Genomic DNA, 19,628 nt, shown 5'->3' with positions numbered 1-19,628 from the left:
AATAATAATTTCAGCGACCTTGATATTTTTTCTGAAAGCTTAAAAACTTACAAAAACAAAATTCGAAAAATAATTAATAGTAATTGTGAATTTTAAGTTTAAACTGTACTCATGCATGTGATTTCTATGTTTTTTTTTTTTGTAACCTTTATATTCCGTATGCGACTGAATATGTCTTTATATTTAAAGTATTTAATTTTTTAGTGGAAACTTTGCTGATATGTGTATTGTATATGTCTAGAATCTATAAGAATAATTGTATTGTTTGTTTCCCAAAGATAAATAAAATAAAAAAAAAAAATAAAATAAATACTTAAATTGTGTACAAAAAAGTGTTCAATTGTAACTCCTACTATAGTCACAAAAAATATGGTTTGAATTTGTCAATTTTCCAATTTTTTTTATAGTTATCGAATAATTCAGCACACTATACTCATAAAACGTTTACAGGTGTGATGCCGTTAACATGCTTCCTAGACATAGTCGGATGTGTGCCCGATGAAATGGCGCCAAAGTATACATCACTGCTACCGTTCCTGTTAAACCTCTTCACGACCAGTACCAAGGAGGAGGTCCGCGAAACAGCCGCGACTATTTTCGCGATAATCACCGTACACACTAGCGAGAAGTCCGCGATAGATAAGCAGATAAAGGAGTTCGTGGTGCAGGGTGTGAACAATAAGAGTTTGGAAGCGCAGTGTGGGTATATCGCGGCGTTCACGAACATGTGCGAGCGGTGTATCGTACAGTCTCGGAGGGGCAAGTTCGGTGGTAAAGGCTTTAATCCGGTCAATTGGGAGCCGTATCAAGAGGCCGCTTTGTGTTTAGGTAATTAATGCTCGTATATATTCCTTGTACTTAAGTATTTTTTCTATACGTATTCTGTTTTTAGTCTATTGTTTATCTACAAGCTAAATACATTAGTTATAAAAAGTATTTCTAAACACTGTTGTTTAATAATTGTACGCAACTTATATTTCAGTAAAACGAACTTTATATTTAAAGAACAGCGTCCTATCCATAATTTTCTATATATTATTCAGTTATTTAATTAATTTTCAGCAAACTTCCTTTCCCACTCGCAATCATTGCTGGTCGCGACATCCGTGTCAGCTGTATCGCTACTGGTGCGCTGTTCAGCTTTGCCCCTACCGAATAGTTCTTCCAAACAAAACGCTCTCATACAAAGCGACACTCCCTTCAATATAAAGGCGGAAGCGAGCGATAGTGATGACGTCACCAAGTTCCTCGTCGCCGATAGGCTGTTCAGGATTGTGGGAAACGCGAAATTACCCTCTAAAGTGAAAGAGAGATCGTTGTACACGCTCGGCCTGATGTGTTGTGGGGAGCGGCTGGTGTTCGCGAAGCAAATTGTCAAAGGTTTCCTGCAAATGGCTAAAGATGTGAGTTTGTAATTTTGATGGAGATTTCCTCTCGACTATTTTATTTTCGTAGACGGTTAAATTTTATAATGTTGCGAAATATATTTATTTATATATGGATCACTATGGGATTACGGGTGGCCGAGTGGCTAGGCGTTGGCTACGGTTTGATAAAATGACGCGGGTTCGAATACCGCTTCGTGATCAATTTTTTTCTAGTCTTTAAAATTTTGTCATCTATAAAGCATTTAATTAATTTAATTTTATCTATTGAAACTAATTGTATTTTTTAGAGCAAAGAATTCGAGATTCACCTGCAAATAGGTGAATCGTTAGTTCTGTGCGTGGAGGGCGTGAATTCAAATGAAAAACGAGACCTGTGGACAGAACCCCCGAAGGAGGTAAAATTTCATTTCAATATTTCTTAACAATACTTTAACATAAATTTGCATGTTTATTTATTTTTACTTGTGTAGGGAGACGCCAAAATAAGAGACGCGGAGGCTTTGAAAGAAAATGATGATCTTTTGAGCTGGCTGTTACAAGAATTGTTTAAGATTGGCAAACACCCACATCCGCATTCTAGACAGGTGAGACAATTTTTTTGATAGCGTCAATTACAATTGTTAATCTTTAAAAAATATGAAGAACTAGCTGCGCCCCACGGTTTCACCCGCGTAAGTCCATATCCCGTAGGAATATCGGGATAAAAAGTTGCCTATATGTTGTTCCAGTTGTCCAGCTGTCTACGTACCAAATTTCATTACAATCGGTTCAGTAGTTTTTTCGTGAAAGAGCAACAAACACACACACATCCTTACAAACTTTCGCATTTATAATATTAATTAATTGTAGAATTAGTAGGATAGAAAAAAATTCGTGAGCTTTTCGCCAAATCTTACGCGGGTAGTCACTAATAATCCCGCCTTAGTAATCAAACTTCTTCTAGTCTTTTCTTCTACGTGCGCATTTATTGAACATATGCGCATTAACGTATTTTTACACACCTTTATAACTTTTACCTGTATGTATGTAACCGACTCGTGGATTTAACCCATTTTAAATGGACAGATATAAATCAACATTGGTGACATTACAATAATTTCATAAGTTTAATAATGATAAATTAAATATTAATGTTTATTAATGAATAGTTTCGTACACTGAATATAAGAGCAAGTGAGACAATTTAATTGATTCTATCATAAAAGCGTATTTTTTAGATATTTTAAACAATGTTTATATCATTCAAATGTGTAGACGTATATTATTTCTAGACATTACAGACATTAGAATGACACATTTGCAATTAAACTGATAAATACAAAAAGACTAATTACAATAATATGCATATTTTATGTCTTTCATCTTCATAATCTGTAATGTTATATTTTTCCATCACATATTTTTAAAAGCAAAGGCGATAAATATGGTTATAAATGTTGTAGGCAACTAGCATCTGGTTATTGGCTCTACTGAAGAATTGTCCAGAAAGATTGCCAATAAAGAATTCACTGCCGAAACTGCAAGACGTGTTTATGGATTACTTGTCTGAGAATAGTGGTATGTATTATATAAATAGATTTAAGTAAAAAAATTTTGAGTCTAAAAGGTATAGGCAATCTGCATCGAAACAATGTTTTAAAGGCGTTGAATCTATAAATACTGAGAATATAACGCTTTTTTCCAATGGCAGTAAATGAATAATTGATGAAGAAACTTTAATGGCATTAGATATAAGGATTTTTGTCCTTATATTTACTAACTTTTGGACAAAACAGCTATACTTTTATATTTTTCGACATTTTCTAGATATCGTACAAGACGTGGCCAGCAAAGGTCTAAGTCTAGTGTATCAGAATTCCGACGAAAGCCAGAAGCAAGCGCTAGTCGCTCAAATAATAGACCAATTGACAATGGGCAAGCGATCGGTTGCGCAAGTCACCGAGGATACGAAGATATTTGAGGAAGGGCAGTTGGGTGCTGCGCCTACTGGGTAGGTGCTATGATATAGTTTACTAACACCTCATCCCGGACCTATTCGAGTTGAACCTGGATAAAAAAATATAGCCTATGAAACTCTTAAATAACATAGCTCTCTATTGGTAAAACAATTCCTCAAATCGGTCCTGTAGTTTCGGAGACTATTCAATACAAACATACAAACAAACAAACAATAAATAAAATGTTGTCCTTTTTATAATGATAGTGTTTGTGTAGTTCATTTTTTATTTATTTCAATTTCAGATATGTTAAAGATTCTTATTCTTCCCGATTTTTTTTCTTATTTCATATAATTTTTTATAACAAATACGCATCAAAGTATCAAAGATAAAGAAAATACGGCTAGAACACGACGATTCAAATACTGATGTAAAAGAAAAAACATATATTTTATGTGATTAAATTGTTTTTTTCTATGATTATATGCGAACATAATACAAAGTATACTTGCAGCGGAAATTTATCAACATACAAAGAGCTCTGTTCGTTGGCATCGGATCTGAATCAACCGGACCTGTTGTATAAGTTCATGCACTTGGCGCATCATAATTCTGTGTGGAACTCTAAGAGAGGTTTGTTTTCGGAATACTGTAATGCTTAGTTATAAGAAATTCTATACAAAGGTGGACTGGCCGAGAGAGCTTATAAGCGATAAGGCCGCCTATTGAGCTTTATAAATGTTTTTTTTTCGTTTCTTGTTCTCTTTCATCTTCGTTAATGTGTGTTGTATAAATTGTATTGTATTGTAGATAAATTTGTATACAACAATTCGTTAGAGTGTGATAATACGCCATATCACATAGTATAAAGCGATGTCGCTTTCCGCTGTCTGTGTGTTTATATGCATAGATGGGGTACTTTTTCTTTTAATAGATAAAGTGATGATCATGTATTATAACACCCCTGTCAACCGGGGCGGGTCGCTAGTATATTATTAGGAATCAGTGGTTAATATTAAAAAAAAAAAAGCATTTAATCAATCTAGAAGGTTTATACAAAGAAATAATAATCCTCTTAAATAACAATGAACACCATTTGAAAGCTGAAACTAATATAACAATAACACAACCGAAACGTCCGTCACGTCCCAGAGCCAAACATAAATCGACTGGAATCCGTTGTTCCACTCCTTTTTATAACCTCTCACCCGGTCCGGTTTGCTGGGTGGGGATTTTCATCTTCGAATATGTAATTGCAGGCGCGGCGTTCGGCTTCCACTCGATAGCGCTGCAGGCGGGCGCGCAGCTGGCGGAGCACCTGCCCAAGATCGTGCCGCGCCTGTACCGCTACCGGTTCGACCCCACGCCGCGGATACAGAACTCCATGGCGAGCATTTGGCACGCCATTGTGCCCAACACGCAGGCTACGGTCAGATCCTGTGTGCTTTTTGTCGCATTTTTAAATACTAACTGCACTCGGCAAACGCTGTTGTGGCTTACTCTTGTCATTTAGGGGTACGAAAAATAGATGTTGCCCGATTCTCAAACTTACCTGATACGCATACAAAATTTCATTAGAATCGGTCCAACCGTTTCGGAGTATTATGGTAACTAACATTGTGACACGAGATGAAAGATTTTATGGAAGTTCCTAATTACCAAGGAAAGATCATGTAAGATTGTTTCACACTTAGACCACTCAACCAATTTTGACAAAAAGTTTAGATTTGGGGAAAAACTATAGGTAAAACGATATAACCGAACTCCCGCGGGCAAAGCCGCTAAGTTAGAAGCTAGTATCGAATAAATGCTTTCTGTGGAACATCGGGAAGAAGTTTTTCTTACTATATTTAACTTTTGAATGTATTTCCTTGTATTAGTATTTTAATTGTTTCTTCTTCGTATGGATAATTACTATTTTGGTATATGAACATATGTATAATAAATCGTATTTCACTTTTGCATAGGTGCAAAAATATCACAAAGAGATATTGGCGGATCTAGCAGCCAATCTTACTTCTAACCAATGGCGCGTCAGAATGTCCTGTTGCAATGCTCTATCCGATTTACTCAGGTAATCCTTAGCCTATCTATTTCAAAATAGCTCTGAATTTTATGTCCTTTTAATAGAGATCGTTTTTCTGTTTTCAAGCCAACCCTCTAGCAATTTGAATTGATTTTTTGGGTTGTTTTGATAAGAAATGTACAAATAACCCGATAAATATATTTCATACAGGGGTGCAAAAAGTCTCCACGAGTCGCTAGAACAGTTGCCATCTATTTGGTGCCAGCTGTTCCGCGTGATGGACGACGTGCACGAGGGCACGCGGCAAGCTGCTACTTCCGCGGCCAACGTGCTGTCTAAAGTGAGTGGCGTCTGTATTTAGATATTGTGTTAGAGAACTTGGAACCTTATTTTGATTCCAATAAGGTACTCTTTGTGGGAAGTACACATACATACACGGACACAATATATATTATGTTATCCTACTTAATATTATTAATGCGAAAGTTTGTAAGGATGTGTGTGCGTTTGTTGCTCTGTCACGAAAAAACTACTGAACCGATTGCAATGAAATTTGGTACGTAGACAGCTGGACAACTGGAATAATATAGACAACTTTTTATCCCGATATTCCTACGGGATTTACGCGGGTGTAATCGCGGGGCGTAGCTAGTAATTTATAATGGTTCTAAGGTTTTAAAAAAAATTAAAGCTGTTTAGACATGTTTCTTTTACCCTTCAAAATATTAAAAAAAAAATGTTTATGTTTAAAACTGAATGTTTTTTAGCTGTGCATTCAAGCCTCTGATGTGAGCCAGGGTAAAGATGGCAAAGAAATAGTGTCGGCCATTTTACCGGTGCTATTGGATACAGGGATCACTAATCTAGTCAAAGAAGTGCGGAGTGTGAGGTGAGGAACATTTAATACTGTATCGTTAAATTGATATTTTATTTTTAAGATTATATTAATTCTTTTTTTTTATTTAAATATTTTATTAGCCCTTGTTTTAAATAATTTTGTTATAATAGAATATGTCGAATAATAAAATACTGTAAAAACTTGTAACAGCGGCAGTCTCCTATGTGTGGCGGTGAATGAGCTCGAATCCGCCAAATTAAGTGCTTTATTTACAAAGTCATTTAAAATTTGTGTGTAGTGAAAAAGCGTTTCAGGATTCTCACATAACCGTCTTTTATTGATTGTTATTATTAAAATGTTTACCAAAAGCCTAAAAATAAAAAAATAAAAATCTACGACCGTTCTATCACCTCTCTATCCCTCCAAAATCAATACATATAAACAATATACAAATACATAAAAATCTACAAAAATCCATGTCCCCCGGCCTACAACTGGAATCTCCGCTATTGACAGCGGCGGGAGAGCGAAAACCTAAATTTACCATAATTTTATTTATTCATTCACATCGTCAAATAAAGTATAGTAAAAGACATAAATAAGAAACCTACGTCCCCCAGTCTGCAAACGGTGTCGAAGCTGGTGACGGCGGCGGGCAGCAGCCTGACGCCGTTCCTGGGCCGGCTGGTGCCCGCGCTGGTGGCGGCCGCGGGCGAGCTGGAGTCCGCCAAGCTGTCCTACCTCAGCACCGCGCTCGCCGACTCCGGCTCCAGGGAGCTGCTGGACGACCTGCGCGCCAGCGCCACCCGGCAGCACTACACCACCGACACTGTCGTTAAGGTGGGTGGAGAGGAGGGGGGAGGTATAACCTATAGTGGATAATAAAAGGAACCTTATTCTTTGCGGGGTTACTATATCTATCTGATAGCCTTAAGCATTCCTCAAAAAGTGGGCTATCTAACACTGAAAGAATTTTTCAAATCGAACTAGTAGTTCCTGAGATTAGCGCGTTCAATCAAACAAATAAATACCAAAATTCTTCAGCTTAACAATATAAGTATAGATCGTAATTAGAGTAAGGTAGCTAGGCTTTCAGTTGTCATTCAGTTAAAAAGACGAGGACGATGGTTTTGCTTGCGTGTACAGAAGGTCTTGTTTCAATAATAATATTATTTAAGTAATCTGATTGTTTGTTGCTGCAATATGAAGAAAGGTACAGCAATCTCTCTTATCTAAACACCAGACGTTTATACTTAAAGTGGATATTTTTGCAGTGTATGCCATTCATAGACATTGAGGCGATGAAAGAAATGCTACCGAAGATTCTGGAACTTGCCAAGTCACCGCAGCTAGGCACTAAGGTCGCGTGCGCACATTTCCTTGTGCTAGCCGCACACTACCTAAGGGCAGAGTTGGAGCCTGTGGCTGGAAAAATTATGACCAACTTGTTGAATGGCACATTTGATAGAAACGCCACTGTTCGGAAGAATTATGCCGAGGCGCTAGGACAAGTGTCAGCTTTCGCTAAAGTAAGCGAAGTTATATAATATTTGCTATAGAATCAATGATATTATGAAATGTCATCTTTAATATTGACTTTAAATATAACGAGATATTATTCCGTTCAAGTTGCAGATTATTTCATAGATAATTTCCTAGAGATTCATCAATTTTACAGTACTCTTCTTAAACAGTTGATTCTTTTCAGCCTCAATCAATAGAAAAGCTAATGAAAAAGTTGATAACCCTCTACGAGACTAAAGAGGACGATGCTGCCAGGTCCGCTATAGGTCTCACGTTGAAATCTATCGCCAAAGCTAAGATAGAGCACATCAAAGACAATGAGGCCATATTAGCTCCCATTGTGTTCTTGGCTATGCACGCACCGAAAGATGATGGTAAGATTTAAAGTAATAATTTGCGGATAGACTGCATTTTCAGTTCCATTTTTAGTACAATTTATTACTTTAATATTGAATTAAGTAAGGTTTATTGTCAGTTTAAACTTCCATTGCAAATTGATGTTTTGATATTTTCCACGTGTGAGATTTTAACTGATGCAACGATTTAAATATGTACCATGTCCATGCTTACTAATTCCTTTGAAATTTTCGAATAGAAAGTTGTTTGCGACTTTTTTTTTGCGTCTCTGTTGCCATAATAGTTACAAATACAGCTCGTGGTAAAAGTAAAAAGACACAGACAGACGGGATAGACAAGCTCAAAGGCTTGTCTATTAACATTTATTTTGTACTGTTATAGAGTCGAATACAGTGGAGATGTTCGAAGAGATATGGACGGACATAAGCCCGGGTCGAGAGAGCGGCATCAAACAGCATTTGCCCGCTCTACGGGAAGAGATTGAGAAGGCCCTTAATTCTAGCAGTTGGACCAAAAAAGTTCAGGTAAGAGAGTGAAACAATTGGAGACAATTGTTGTTGAAACTGCGAGAAATGTTGACGCTGAATGTGACCCAGTATTGGATTGATGACATTTATATTATGAAGAGAAAACAATTTAATTGAATACTTGTAAATTCCTTATTCATAAAGTTCATCAAAGCGCCTGATCTCTATTTGTTTCATTTCATTGTATTTTCATATTAAGTATTTGGATTTGAACCACTTTTTGGGAGAATAGTTAGCCATCGTTTAAAATTGCGCTATATTTTCCTAATAGGTCAAATGTGGGGTTTTATGATAACTTTCAACTAGTAACAGAAATGAATTCATCATTTTGTATGTAGCCAGTGTTAAACGCCACGGCTTTAACCGCACCACATTGTACCCCAGGCCGCAAATGCAATAAAGACAATAAGCAAGGAGCTATCGAGTGGGTTGGGCGACCAGCGCGAGGCGTTCGTCCGCTCGCTGCTCGCCGCCGCGCACGGGAAGACGTTCGACGGGAAACAGCACGTTGTGGACGCGCTGGCGGAGCTTTGCAGGTATTGTCCTTTAGGGATTCGTACCTAGAGGCTGATGTGATCCTATTGGTTAGATTTCGTTGCCCGTCTATCCCGAATGTCGTGACCCGCGTCAGTTGGACGGTCGCAATTTTCAAAGATGATGTATTTCCTTTGTCGCTATATCAATGGATAATAAAAAATCTAGGTTAAACAATGGTCATTTTGAATGGGTGATTTGAATGTGATTTTTTTTGCAGTATCTCTTTAGCTTATTTGTACGGGCTACTAAGTATAGTGTAGAGTAAGTATGGATACAAGTACTACAAGCCGTGTAAACTTCAAATGGTAATAATATAAAAAATAAGATTAATGTATATAAAGAGCCTGAATCACGATCAAATTCAGTAAACCGTAAATAAATAATTCACGATTCATTGCAACCGCTCCATCTACGAAGTGATGAAAATATTATTTTGAAAATTTGTACAATCCGCTATATCTTTAAAAGTGAGAAAAAATATTGCAGTGTAAAAGAAGGCGAAGCGCCCCTATCGCCGGCGCTCACGAGCGAGTGCATCAACGCGCTGCTGCTGGAGAGCAGGAAGCAGGAGATGGTGTACAAGAAGCACGCGATCGCAGCGCTCGGCGCCGCGCTCGCCGCCACCGGCTGCGACGTCTTCCACCAAGTCTATGATATCGTTAAGGTCATACTGTCCAAGGTCTGTTGGATCCTCATCGAACTTGGAAGTTTCTGAATTCTAATGGTATTTGAGTGGTAAAAATTGTATTAAAGAAAATGAACTAAGCGTTAAAGTATTTTTAGTTGGACTTTTTTAGGGGGTTGTCCAAGCCGAGAGAGATAGCTACCATTAAGTCAGTGTGTTTCGTTTTTTTTTTAACTTGCCAGCATATTATATATTCGGTGCTTTTAATATAAATTAATTATATCCTCTCTCGGTCGGCTCGCTTTTTAGCCGTGAGTGCTATGTTTTATTCTACTTCCATTATATACATATTTATTTTGAAGACATTAATCAATTTTTTTCAGGGATTATACAGTGTGTCTCTATCCTTGTTTCGCTACAAGCGATTAAGATTTTTGGGCAACCAGAATTATTATGAAGTTTTCTTGTACCACTTTACAGCCTGCCAGCTTTTTAACCTATATGAGGACACAATTAAAAAAGTAAAGAAATAAGTTTCCTTCGAACATTATAGACCCATTTTTTATTTTAAATTAGTTTGATTCGTTTAAAGTGTTTTTTTTTCTTCATATGTTATGGTGCATATATAATTCTATTAATATGCGACTATAGGACGAATACTCTATGGACAAGGATTCAGACGAGGAAGACAACGAAGGCGCTCGCCAGCGGAGAGAACAGCTGGCGACGCTGAAGGAGGCGGCTTACGAGCTGCTCGGGAAGGCCTGGCCTAAAAGTGCTGATACACAGGGTATATAACATTTTTTAATCACAAATGAATTTATACGTGACGTTGTTCATCATTGTTTTCTCTTAAGCTTATTTACACAGAACCCATAGTATGGGGAGTCCGAATCACACTGTCCGATTTTTTTTTATTTAATTTCATTAACCAATCTTTACTCTATACAAATAAATAAAATTAAAGTGTCTGTTTTGTTTATTTTGCCTGTCCGTCTGTTTGTTTTGCTTGTTCCCATAACAACATTGGGATATAAGGAATATTAACGCGGATGAAATCGCGGGGAAACAGCTAGTATAAAAATATGATTAGTTCCGTGTAATAGTAAATAGTGTGAAGTATCTCACAACATACTATTTCTAGGAATATTCTCGCGAAGAAGACTGCTTTCGTAGGAAGTCATTTCGAAAAAAAAAAGGAAAATATTTGCTTTTAATAAGAATAGGGTAATAATGACCAGTATTTTTTTTTTCAGAAAAATACCAAGACGTGTTCTTCAGCCACTGTTCCCAGTCCTACCCCTCTAGCTCTCGGTCGACACAACTGGCAATACTATCCAGTGTAACTCGCGTGCTCGAGAGGCTGGCAATACTGAACGAGGAGCCCATGGAGACGGACAATATGGCGCTCGTGGGCAGAGACAAAGCGATCGGTGACGTCACCTCACATGTTGCCAGTATTGTCGAGTTTACGCTTAGTGAGTATATGTTATTGCTTATATTATGAAATGTATTTGTTAAGCTTTTTAAATGATTCTCTATGCACCTTTTACAAAAAATGTTTTATAAAAAATACAGCAATATTAAATACTTTTTTTTTTTCGTTTCAGAAAACAGTAACCAAGTGAGGCATAGAAGAGATGCCCTGAATATAATGGAAATATTGATAAAACGCTTAAAAGGTTCGTAAAAATATATCTGTGTAGGTCTATTTCCCTAACTAATATTGAATCCTGTTTCATTTGTAAGGATTTAATTAGTACATATTTTATGAACAAAGTGACAGCTTTTGAAAAATAAATTATTATTGCTTTACAGATTTGCAGAAAACGGAAGAAATAAATAAGCTAAGACAAATTTACCAGACCTATGCACACGACCTGTCGAAGGATTCCTCTCACGAGTTGCGGTCCAAAGTCGACAACATTAAAGTGTTGTTTTAATAATGTAGTAATTTATTAACTATTCCTTAATAAATTATCGAAAATGAAAAACGTGTATATTTATTACAACATTTTATTTAAATTACTTAAACTATGGAATGAAACAACAATAAATTCAAGTATTTACATAAACAGCTGCGAGACGAATATAAAGAATTAAATATGTAAACCATATTGATAAATTTATAATTTTCGTGATCAAATTTCTATAATAACCGTCGTTTTTAAAATAATACAAATATAAAGAAATGGCAATAAAAACTATACACTTTCGCATATCTTTAATGGTCGTAGCGCTACATTCTTATATTTTTCGTTACCGAGACTGTATTAATACACTGTATTGTTTTAATGATCAATATTTACAATTGACAGATCGTACATATTAGAATATACTTCTTGTTCGATACAGACTATGTTAAGTTCATATTTGATTTGATGTCGGTAAAAAGATTTTTACAAATTCTGACTATTATTCTGACGATGAATTTATACAAGACCATAAAAGATGGCCGTTAACAAATCAATACATGTAGCTGCGTATACAACTGGCATTTCTAATTGACGGCATATCCAACGCTGCTCTATTACGCAAGGCTTCCAAGGCGCTATATTTCTAAAAAAACCTTATTAGATCCTTTTGTACATTACATCACTACTTAACGTTTTATATTAAATATAATAATCTTATTATTTATACATGACTATTCTACACATTGCAATTATTATTGAGTAATTGTTATAGTGTTTATTTCAAACACTAATCATTAGCTTATATTATTATTCAAAGAACTATTTTATTAATCCACACAAATAATAATGTTTTTAGCAATCAATGATGTTGTAGCAATAATGGTAACTGTTATTCATACGTATTTGCAATATTAAATACCTTTTTATACGGCAATCGCTACAGAAGAGACGTTATATATGTAAATACGCAAAGCAGAGCGTACACGAGTACGCAGAACGATCTGGAGAATTAAACATAGAATTTATGTGCAAGTTATAAAGAATAAAAATGCATGAAAATATTGTATGAATTTTAGATAGAATTGAATAATCGATAAAGTGAAAAAAACCTTTACGTGTTTGCCATTGCGAAAGTGTGCTAAATAAAATTAAGCTACTAAATTTATAACCTTAGCTATCATAATCTCAGATGCAGCACCAACGCTTATTGGACATTTAAACAAATCTAAGATTCTATATAGCATATAATAAGTTACATATTTTCTGAAATATAAGTAAATCAATAAACAAATGAAATGTAAAGAGGAATTTATATATCTATATTAAGTTGTAAATTTTATTATGCCAAGAAATTTGCTATAAAATATTAACTACACACACAGTGATACACACTACATAGACCCTGATAAAAGCTATTAATATTAACTATTATTACTAAAATATTAGGCAATTCATATAAGTTAACTCGATTTTACACTTAGAAAATTGATTTAATTTCACTAGATTGTTATTACAATTTGTTCTAAATAAACACTACTTTTGATTGGTCATAATGTAATAGATAATAAATATATAGATGGCGTTAGTGTTTACAATATTTACAAATTATAATATAATATAAATTTGAGTTAAGATATTTTATTAAACTTAATTTATACTGGCATCGAAATTAGCTATAACATGCAAATAGTAATTAAAACTTCTTTTAAAATAACATATTGTAAAGTTTGAATATTTTTTAAAGTTGCGAAACATCTCAATCAAAATATGTGTACAAAATATCGTAAAGTAGCGGCTGCAAAAAGCTCTCTAACTTTTTTTCTCTACATGATGCAATGATGCTGATGAAGCAATAACTTATTGAACAAACTAGCTCAGGTCAGTCAATTGACATATAGCAACGCTTAAACATTCTTAAAACTACGATATAGGTATATTTATAACACAATCAACAGAAGGTATACTCCCCAAAAGTCCACCTGATTAACAAACGAAATTTGTTGCTATCATAAAACCGTATCTGTATAGTAAATCCGACTTTAATACGTGCGAGTAAGGTTGAATTTGTTTTCGACCAGCTAGTTAATAAATTTTTAAATACTGCCTCAACATTTATTCTTATATCTCGTTGTTTCAAAGAGCTTAATTCTTAATTATTGATTACAGCACACACCAACAATGTATATAATAGGCTATAATACTTTTAAACGCGACATCACTTCACTTCAATACAAAATTGCTTACACAAAAATCCGTATTAAAAAATAAAACATGAAGAATATCAGGGTAAAACATCAAACTTGCATCATAGATATTAGAGGTAATGAAACAGAGAATATATATTTTAAACTATTGCACTAAACATCATCAAAAAGTCCCCTAGGTGGCATGGTCAGTTTGTCCCTTCGGGTGTCGAATTCTGTCCTAACCGCCGGCAGGGTACTTTCTCCGAACCTACGGTCTAGCTCGTCTTCTAGGGTCAGGTTGGGTCTATTGTAGGGTACCTCGGCTTGCTGGTAGCTGTGGACTGTTTGTCTGTCTGTTGGCGCGTAGTAGTCGTTGTCGACATCGTGCAGGAGCCCGGTGTGGGCTGGAAAGTGACACACATGCACAATAACTAATGCATTACTTGTATATTTTTTGAAATGCTTTAGCTTAACTTTGGCGGAACAGTATAATATAATACTTTTTATCAAACAGATATATCTATAACAATAAAAATTGGCATATACCAAATGCTACATCTACGAGAGAAATTATGAAACATTTGTATGTGATTTAAATAAAATAAAAGTAAAAACAGTTCTAAGGTTAGAATATGTCGAAGAGTCTGCAATTCGTATAAATCATGCTTTTTCCATTTCCCTAGCCTAGTTTTAAAAAAAAGAAAAAAAACCAACAGCTATTCCATTTTTAAAAGCAGTAAAGAGTCGAATGTTACCTCCGTCATTATCCCTAGCGGTGCGGTACTGCGCGAACCGCTCGCTGTAGTCGCGCCGCCGCGACATCGACTCCTCCACGCGCTGCCGACGGCGCTTCTCTGGAACGATATTTCGAATTTGGAATTTCGACAAATTTGAATAATTCGCTTCAAAACGTTTTATGCTTACGTCATTATTATTTTTGTTGTATCATAATAGCATCGATTCAAATGAGATTAAATTATTTGTTAAATGTTTACATATTTCGTCCGATATCGGGTGTTTGTGGGAGACAGAAAGAGAATTTATTCTTCAATCTAAGAGAGCAAGATTCTATAGTATATGATATAAGATGTTCTTGCGTGCTTCAACAGAACAGAAGAAAGTTATCTTATAGTAGAATGTTTTAAGATATATGTGATTTATCGAACATTTATTTAAGCAAAAAACAACTACTACTAGATTCTAATTAAATACACTTTTCCCATCAGGAACAGCTATCTGGCAAGACAATTCCCTTGCTTATAAACAACCAACTATTATCCTCACCCCGTTTAACGATCTCCCGCCCCTCATCCACCAGGTCGGTAGTCAGCTCATCGTCACCGACGAACTGCTGGAAGCCGCACATGGACAGCAGGCGGCTGCCCAGCGAGAAGTACGTCGCGAGGCAGAGGAATATCACCAACATGGGGAAGTATATGTTGAAACCTTCCGCTATGATCCGCAGCACGTCCATATGGCCCATTATCTGGGGAGGTTATGGGTGTGCCTCTACATTACAGTGTATATTTATGATTTGGGGATTTTTTTACTTTTAATTACTACGTAACTTTACTTAGTTTAAGAACGGTAACGGTTTTCAGTTCTTCGGCGGTTTAGTTGTTAAAAAGTTTTAATTCTACGGTTTCATAATTCCATGTTTTATTTTTGTTATAAATATTTTTTAATACACAAGAAAACATTATTTTAGTATGCATTACTTTTTTTTTTATTACATACAAACATACTGGGGTTCAAAAAAAGTGTTTTAAAGAAATGCCATAATATTATTGGTAAATTTTATTTTCCGTCACTCAACATGTTTCTATATACCTGCGTGTAATAAGTCTCCATAATCCTCGAGGTGATGATGTGCGAGTCCAGGTGTGTCAAGCTCAGGAAGTTCAAGCACATAGCGGGCGTGAGCCTACACGCCATCATGCCGGAGAAGATGAGACTGTACTCGTTGGTCTGGTGGTGCGGTGCCAGGTAGTACAGGTTGAGTACGCGTATCTTGAGTACGGTTGAGTACGCGCAGTAGAATATGTACCCGATGATGAGCGTCGATATTGTCTGTAATCGAATTGTGTACTTGAATAACATGTCTTTCGGGGTTTTCTATCAATTCCTACATTGAGAAAATTTCCAGTTGTATTTTAAACAATATGTAGTAAGCATAAATACGAAAGTAACTCTATTTTCATTTCTAAAACACTCAACCAAATTGGATGAACTTTACTACTTTAATTGCATGTACAAATATAGTATGAGATCTGAGAAAGGACATAAGTTAGTTTTTATCCCAGAAATCCCACGGGACCGGGAACTAAATGCGGGGAAAGCCGCGGATCTGTAGAAATTTTTTTCTTTGACCACGCGCACGAATCCGCGGGCGGAAAGCTAGCTAGTTATAACAATAAATTACTCACCACAATAGCGACATAATTGAAATTATCCCCGGCGGCGTTAACAAAGATGGCGAACAGGGACAGCACCGGGGACTTGTTGAAGAAAGTCAGCTCCGACCACACCACCATCACCGACAGGATGCATGTGATCACCGCCATTGTTTTGAGGAAGTATTGCTTGAGGAAACATTCCCAGTACCATTCTGAAATTATTACGCATTTTACTAAAAATCTTTTCATAGTAAAGAAAAGTCTATCGTTCTATCAGTACAAAACTACCATCTTGGTTAAATAATAGATTGGAAAAAATCAAAATGATTGTCTATATATCATCATCGTTTTTATTCATCAGTTGAAATGTTTAGTACAGACACATTTTCGATATTTTTTCCTATCGTATAAAATTGCGTTGCATTATGTTTTCAACACACCATCAACATAGTATATCTAGTGCAGCATATAACACATTGCCATAGTTAGATTAGTTAGTTCACTATCATCATCATCATCAGCCATATATGTTCCCATTGCTGGGACATGGGCCTCCTATGAGGGTGCCGTTTGTTATTTACTGCAATTGATCATATACTTTTAGGCAGTTTACGCTAAGACGCTTTAGCTTACATAGTCCCCTTAATATTTAAAATCTTAATTGCTTGAACATACACACCTACTATAGGCGGATAGAATATTCTCTGCAACCGAGGCCTGGGCATATGGAACGTGTGCTGAAACCGATGGTCCGGCGACCGGCTGTTTGTTGCAACATCCTCTAGATGGTAGATCTTCTCTAGCATGAGGCCGTATTGGGTTTCCGTGCGTTGTAACACGTGGAGCGCTTTGATTGTCTGTTATTTGGAATAAGCATTTTTTTTTTTGGTGTAAATATTTCAAATATCAAAGTGATGGAAACTATAAAACTCAATTTGAATTTAAATACATTAAAAAATAAACATGTTGCAGAAAGGTTTTCTATGCAGAACATATCCTACATTCTTTACCATACCTTTTTGTGTAAATTAATTAAGCTCTTTAGTGACGGCGGAGGGGCTCTGTCAGGTGGGGCTCTGGAGTTGAGTTTGTCTCGAAGTTGTACTGGCAACTTCTGAACAATTGTTTCCACATGACGCTGCAACGGATGACCTGGCCCCACTGCCGCTGTGATTGTGTTTAAACTCTGTAATATAGATAAAGAAAAACATTTATGAAGCAATTGCAGAAACAATATATTTGCAAAGATGAATGATTAATTATATCAGTTTCTTTATTCAAATTTCATTAAAAAGCTGGGAAAGTGATATATATATATATATATATATATGAATTTAATAAATAATACTTTCATATTTAGTACACCTCACCTCCAATATATCATCAATTGTCTCCTCAGCTTCACACTTATCAGTACTCAGTTTGGCTATCTTGAAATAACAATACGACAATGTATAATTCTTTTTTGAGTTGTTCCATAAATTTCTTGGTACTTCAACAAGTGCATATCCAAGAAGCAAGATCAACAGAAACAGACCCCAAGTGTTACTCGCTGATGACGCAATTGCTTTTATTTTAGGTCCATCTAGTTGTACTCCAGATGTGAAAGCTAGGTAGATGAGAAGAACTCCACATATGAATAAGTAGGACCCATAATATATGGCATTGTCAACGAGTGCCGATTTTAACTTCCCTTTAACTGTGAAATCACCAGCTTTACTGTATGACTGCATCATCGGCATAATTAACCTGCAATTTTTATCAATTATAAAGATACTGTAGAACAATGTTACATAATGTGATGCATCTTAAATATACTTTACAATTGTACAATTTTATCTCTTTATATATATATAAAACTTTGTTATGACTATATAATGGATCGCTTTTTCTGTTTCACAAAAACACTAGATTGAACTGGATGAAACTAAGTAACTATATTTTAGTAACAATAAACTAACCATGTCAAACATTGTGACGTCCAGTACACCACTCTCCAAAGGCTGGGAAATACATTATCAGGCCATGATATGGGGCATACATTGACAGGTGCCGGTGTACTTGTGACGTTAACCTGAGCAGGTACAACTACTGGTGTAGATGCATTTAAGCATTGATGTTGTCGATATACAGTCTGAAAAATAAGTTTTCATATAGTTTGAGTGATAAATAATGATAGCAATTTGTAAATAGATCCTTATAAGGTTTAGGTTGGTGGTTGGTTGTTTATTTAATTTCAAGTCTCGTTTGTTAAGTATTAAAAAAAGTTTTAAGAAAATTACAAATTTTTATATATAGAAGAATTTAAAATGCATAGACTAAGATTTTAAATTTTGTAGATAATATTCAAAGAATATTATCAAAAATTTTACTTTAAATTCATCACAACAGACTCATCATGTCTGTGCATAGTTCTGTGATGATGAATATTGATTATCTAATGACACATAATATTATTATACAATATAGAAAAAAAAACAATGGAATATTGGCTATTATTTAAAAACCATCTTGTCATATGGTGCACCAGTATCTAACAATCTATTTTATATAGATGGCTTAAAAGTGAAATAGTAAAACAAAATAGCTAATAAGAGTGAACATACCCAAGAGATATCCAATGGCAATATAAACATAATTAAAAATGAAAAGTACCACGCCGTCAGCACAGATACTGTCACAATAATATGATTTCTATAGCAATCTCCATATCGGTATAATAATGTTCCTGCTAATATAAATGCAGATATAATTTCTACAATGAATAGTGAATAGTACATCTTGAGGCTTATCTTTGTCAATCAAAACAACAAAGAAATAATATTTTCAATTCTTATCAGAAGATTTTTGTTTTTCTTTCCACGCTCGAACTGCCTCCGTTTGAAGCTCTTCAAAATGTGTTTGTGTGCTGCTTTTCAACGGCAATAATATAGGACGAGGAATTTCATATTCTGCAGGACATTCTTCGTAAAATAAAACTCCAGTATCTGGCAGAATAGGATCGAATTGTATTGCTATGGTTTTCTCCGTTTTCTCTGCCGACATTTTACGTATTACACTGCCGTTTTTGAGTCATTGTTACCTTGTAAAAGACTCATTTATAAATATGGTGTGTTGAGATTTCTGTATAATGCTTTATTGAAAAAGTATTCACAGCCCGAATAAGGTATACAAAAATTAACGAAATTGATTTAGCAATAATCGTAGCACTATGCTATTTGCAATAATCACAATTCACAGATAATAATGCGTGATTGAATGACGATTTTTGACAAATGACATATATACTATATGACATATCGCAATACAGACAAGATGAAAAATCATTGCAAAAAACAGATAAACATATACACATTGAGATAAAAAAGTGT

General features: G+C 35.4%; 2 protein-coding genes across 3 annotated transcripts in view; one reads left to right on the top strand and one right to left on the bottom strand.

Moving 5' to 3' along the window:
- Nucleotides 1-11,741, top strand: part of LOC119831098 (proteasome adapter and scaffold protein ECM29) — an 18,480-nt gene extending 6,739 nt beyond the window's left edge. Inside the window, exons 17-37 of the mRNA XM_038354353.1 lie at nucleotides 451-828; nucleotides 1,063-1,403; nucleotides 1,676-1,783; nucleotides 1,859-1,972; nucleotides 2,831-2,945; nucleotides 3,195-3,378; nucleotides 3,840-3,958; nucleotides 4,585-4,754; nucleotides 5,293-5,399; nucleotides 5,562-5,691; nucleotides 6,119-6,240; nucleotides 6,810-7,029; nucleotides 7,464-7,718; nucleotides 7,898-8,087; nucleotides 8,452-8,594; nucleotides 8,982-9,133; nucleotides 9,621-9,813; nucleotides 10,411-10,549; nucleotides 11,016-11,237; nucleotides 11,370-11,441; nucleotides 11,578-11,741. Coding sequence (XP_038210281.1) covers nucleotides 451-828; nucleotides 1,063-1,403; nucleotides 1,676-1,783; nucleotides 1,859-1,972; nucleotides 2,831-2,945; nucleotides 3,195-3,378; nucleotides 3,840-3,958; nucleotides 4,585-4,754; nucleotides 5,293-5,399; nucleotides 5,562-5,691; nucleotides 6,119-6,240; nucleotides 6,810-7,029; nucleotides 7,464-7,718; nucleotides 7,898-8,087; nucleotides 8,452-8,594; nucleotides 8,982-9,133; nucleotides 9,621-9,813; nucleotides 10,411-10,549; nucleotides 11,016-11,237; nucleotides 11,370-11,441; nucleotides 11,578-11,702 — 3,599 coding nt within the window. The 3' untranslated portion in view covers nucleotides 11,703-11,741. The remainder of the gene's footprint in view (nucleotides 1-450; nucleotides 829-1,062; nucleotides 1,404-1,675; nucleotides 1,784-1,858; nucleotides 1,973-2,830; nucleotides 2,946-3,194; nucleotides 3,379-3,839; nucleotides 3,959-4,584; nucleotides 4,755-5,292; nucleotides 5,400-5,561; nucleotides 5,692-6,118; nucleotides 6,241-6,809; nucleotides 7,030-7,463; nucleotides 7,719-7,897; nucleotides 8,088-8,451; nucleotides 8,595-8,981; nucleotides 9,134-9,620; nucleotides 9,814-10,410; nucleotides 10,550-11,015; nucleotides 11,238-11,369; nucleotides 11,442-11,577) is intronic.
- Nucleotides 11,742-11,845: 104 nt separating this feature from the next.
- LOC119831210 (LMBR1 domain-containing protein 2 homolog) lies at nucleotides 11,846-19,509 on the bottom strand. 2 transcript variants are annotated; one of them, XM_038354501.1, is made up of 10 exons: nucleotides 18,864-19,509; nucleotides 18,219-18,391; nucleotides 17,628-18,006; nucleotides 17,273-17,443; nucleotides 16,937-17,114; nucleotides 16,288-16,469; nucleotides 15,692-15,931; nucleotides 15,146-15,347; nucleotides 14,617-14,715; nucleotides 11,846-14,214 (listed from the first exon to the last, which is right to left on the bottom strand). In XM_038354501.1, the coding sequence occupies exons 1-10, from the start codon at nucleotides 19,035-19,037 to the stop codon at nucleotides 14,033-14,035; spliced, it is 1,980 nt and encodes a 659-aa protein (XP_038210429.1). In that variant the 5' UTR covers nucleotides 19,038-19,509; the 3' UTR covers nucleotides 11,846-14,032. The 2 variants fall into 2 exon arrangements, with proteins under 2 accessions (XP_038210429.1, XP_038210428.1); XM_038354500.1 differs by having other exon boundaries at nucleotides 11,846-14,265; nucleotides 18,864-19,037.
- Nucleotides 19,510-19,628: the final 119 nt, after the last annotated feature.

Source organism: Zerene cesonia, chromosome 13 (assembly GCF_012273895.1).
Source record: "Zerene cesonia ecotype Mississippi chromosome 13, Zerene_cesonia_1.1, whole genome shotgun sequence".
Lineage (NCBI taxonomy): Eukaryota > Metazoa > Arthropoda > Insecta > Lepidoptera > Pieridae > Zerene > Zerene cesonia.
Note: the sequence above shows the minus strand (reverse complement) of the source record. Positions and strands in the feature narration are given on the sequence as shown.

What these genes read in the sequence shown, in the direction of transcription:
- LOC119831210 (XM_038354500.1), bottom strand. Translation starts at nt 19,037, where the DNA reads ATGTACTATTCACTATTCATTGTAGAAATTATATCTGCATTTATATTA. An exon ending in TCAATTATGTCGCTATTGTG is followed by an intron (nt 15,932 to 16,287) that starts GTGAGTAATTTA and finishes ATTCGATTACAG; the next exon opens with ACAATATCGACGCTCATCAT. An exon ending in CGCTAGGGATAATGACGGAG is followed by an intron (nt 14,266 to 14,616) that starts GTAACATTCGAC and finishes GTCACTTTCCAG; the next exon opens with CCCACACCGGGCTCCTGCAC.